This window comes from Plasmodium gallinaceum, assembly GCF_900005855.1.
Source record: "Plasmodium gallinaceum strain 8A genome assembly, contig: PGAL8A_v1_10, whole genome shotgun sequence".
In the NCBI taxonomy this organism is placed as follows: Eukaryota; Apicomplexa; class Aconoidasida; order Haemosporida; family Plasmodiidae; genus Plasmodium; species Plasmodium gallinaceum.
The window spans coordinates 452,414-453,237 of NW_021628239.1; the positions used below are offsets into that span (position 1 = coordinate 452,414).

An 824-nucleotide genomic window follows, 5' to 3' on the forward strand; every position below is an offset into this window, starting at 1 on the left:
ATTTTTTTTTTTTTTTTTTTTTTTTTTTTTTAAGGCGCAATTGGAATAATGTCTCTTGATGTTCCTTCCCCTCGAGGTCCTATTTTTATTTTTGGTAAATTTTTTCAAGTTTTAAAAATGGAACATTTTAATTATTTATTTATATATATATATATATATTTTTTTTTTTTTATAATTATTATTTAATAAAAAAAAATTCAGGAATTTCTTTTATTAGAAAATATTATACTATATTTGATAATGATCATAAAATAGTGGGTCTTGTAGAAGCAAATCATAATTTTTAAAATAAATTCTTTGTTTTTATTTTTTTTTTTTTTTAAAAATTATATTACTGAAAATTTTGTATTTGTTTTTAATATTTAAAAAAAAAAGAAAATTAGAAAAACTTAATTTTTTTTTTTTTTTTTTTTTTCTTTAAAATTCGTTTAGAATATTTTTTTTAATTATTTTATTAAATAGGGGTGTATTAAATATATTTCTTTTTTTTCTGTTCTAATTCTTTATTATGTTTTAAAAAAAATATGATTATAGAATTAAAATTTAAATAAATTTTTAAGAGAATAAAGTTTTTTTTTTTTTTCTTTTTTATAATCTCTTTCATTTTTAATATATAGTAGGTATATTAAATATTATAAAATTCTTAAATGTAAACATTTTCATAAAAATTATTTTACATATTGATAAAATTAAAATAACAAATGGAATCATTTTTAAAAAAAAAAAACGTTTTTGAAAAAAAGCACTAAATAAAATAGGAAAAAAAAAAAAAAATGAATATATATATATGAAGAAAAAATGTGTATTTTTTTTTTTTTTTTTTT

General features: G+C 13.2%; 1 protein-coding gene across 1 annotated transcript in view; it reads left to right on the forward strand.

Moving 5' to 3' along the window:
* PGAL8A_00011000 (plasmepsin VI, putative) overlaps positions 1 to 287 on the forward strand; it is a gene marked incomplete at both ends in the record, with an annotated part of 3,971 nt that extends 3,684 nt beyond the window's left edge. Inside the window, 2 exons of the mRNA XM_028671508.1 lie at positions 35 to 94; positions 202 to 287. Of these exons, the coding sequence (XP_028528154.1) occupies positions 35 to 94; positions 202 to 287 (146 nt within the window). The remainder of the gene's footprint in view (positions 1 to 34; positions 95 to 201) is intronic.
* Between the last annotated feature and the right edge of the window lie 537 nt (positions 288 to 824).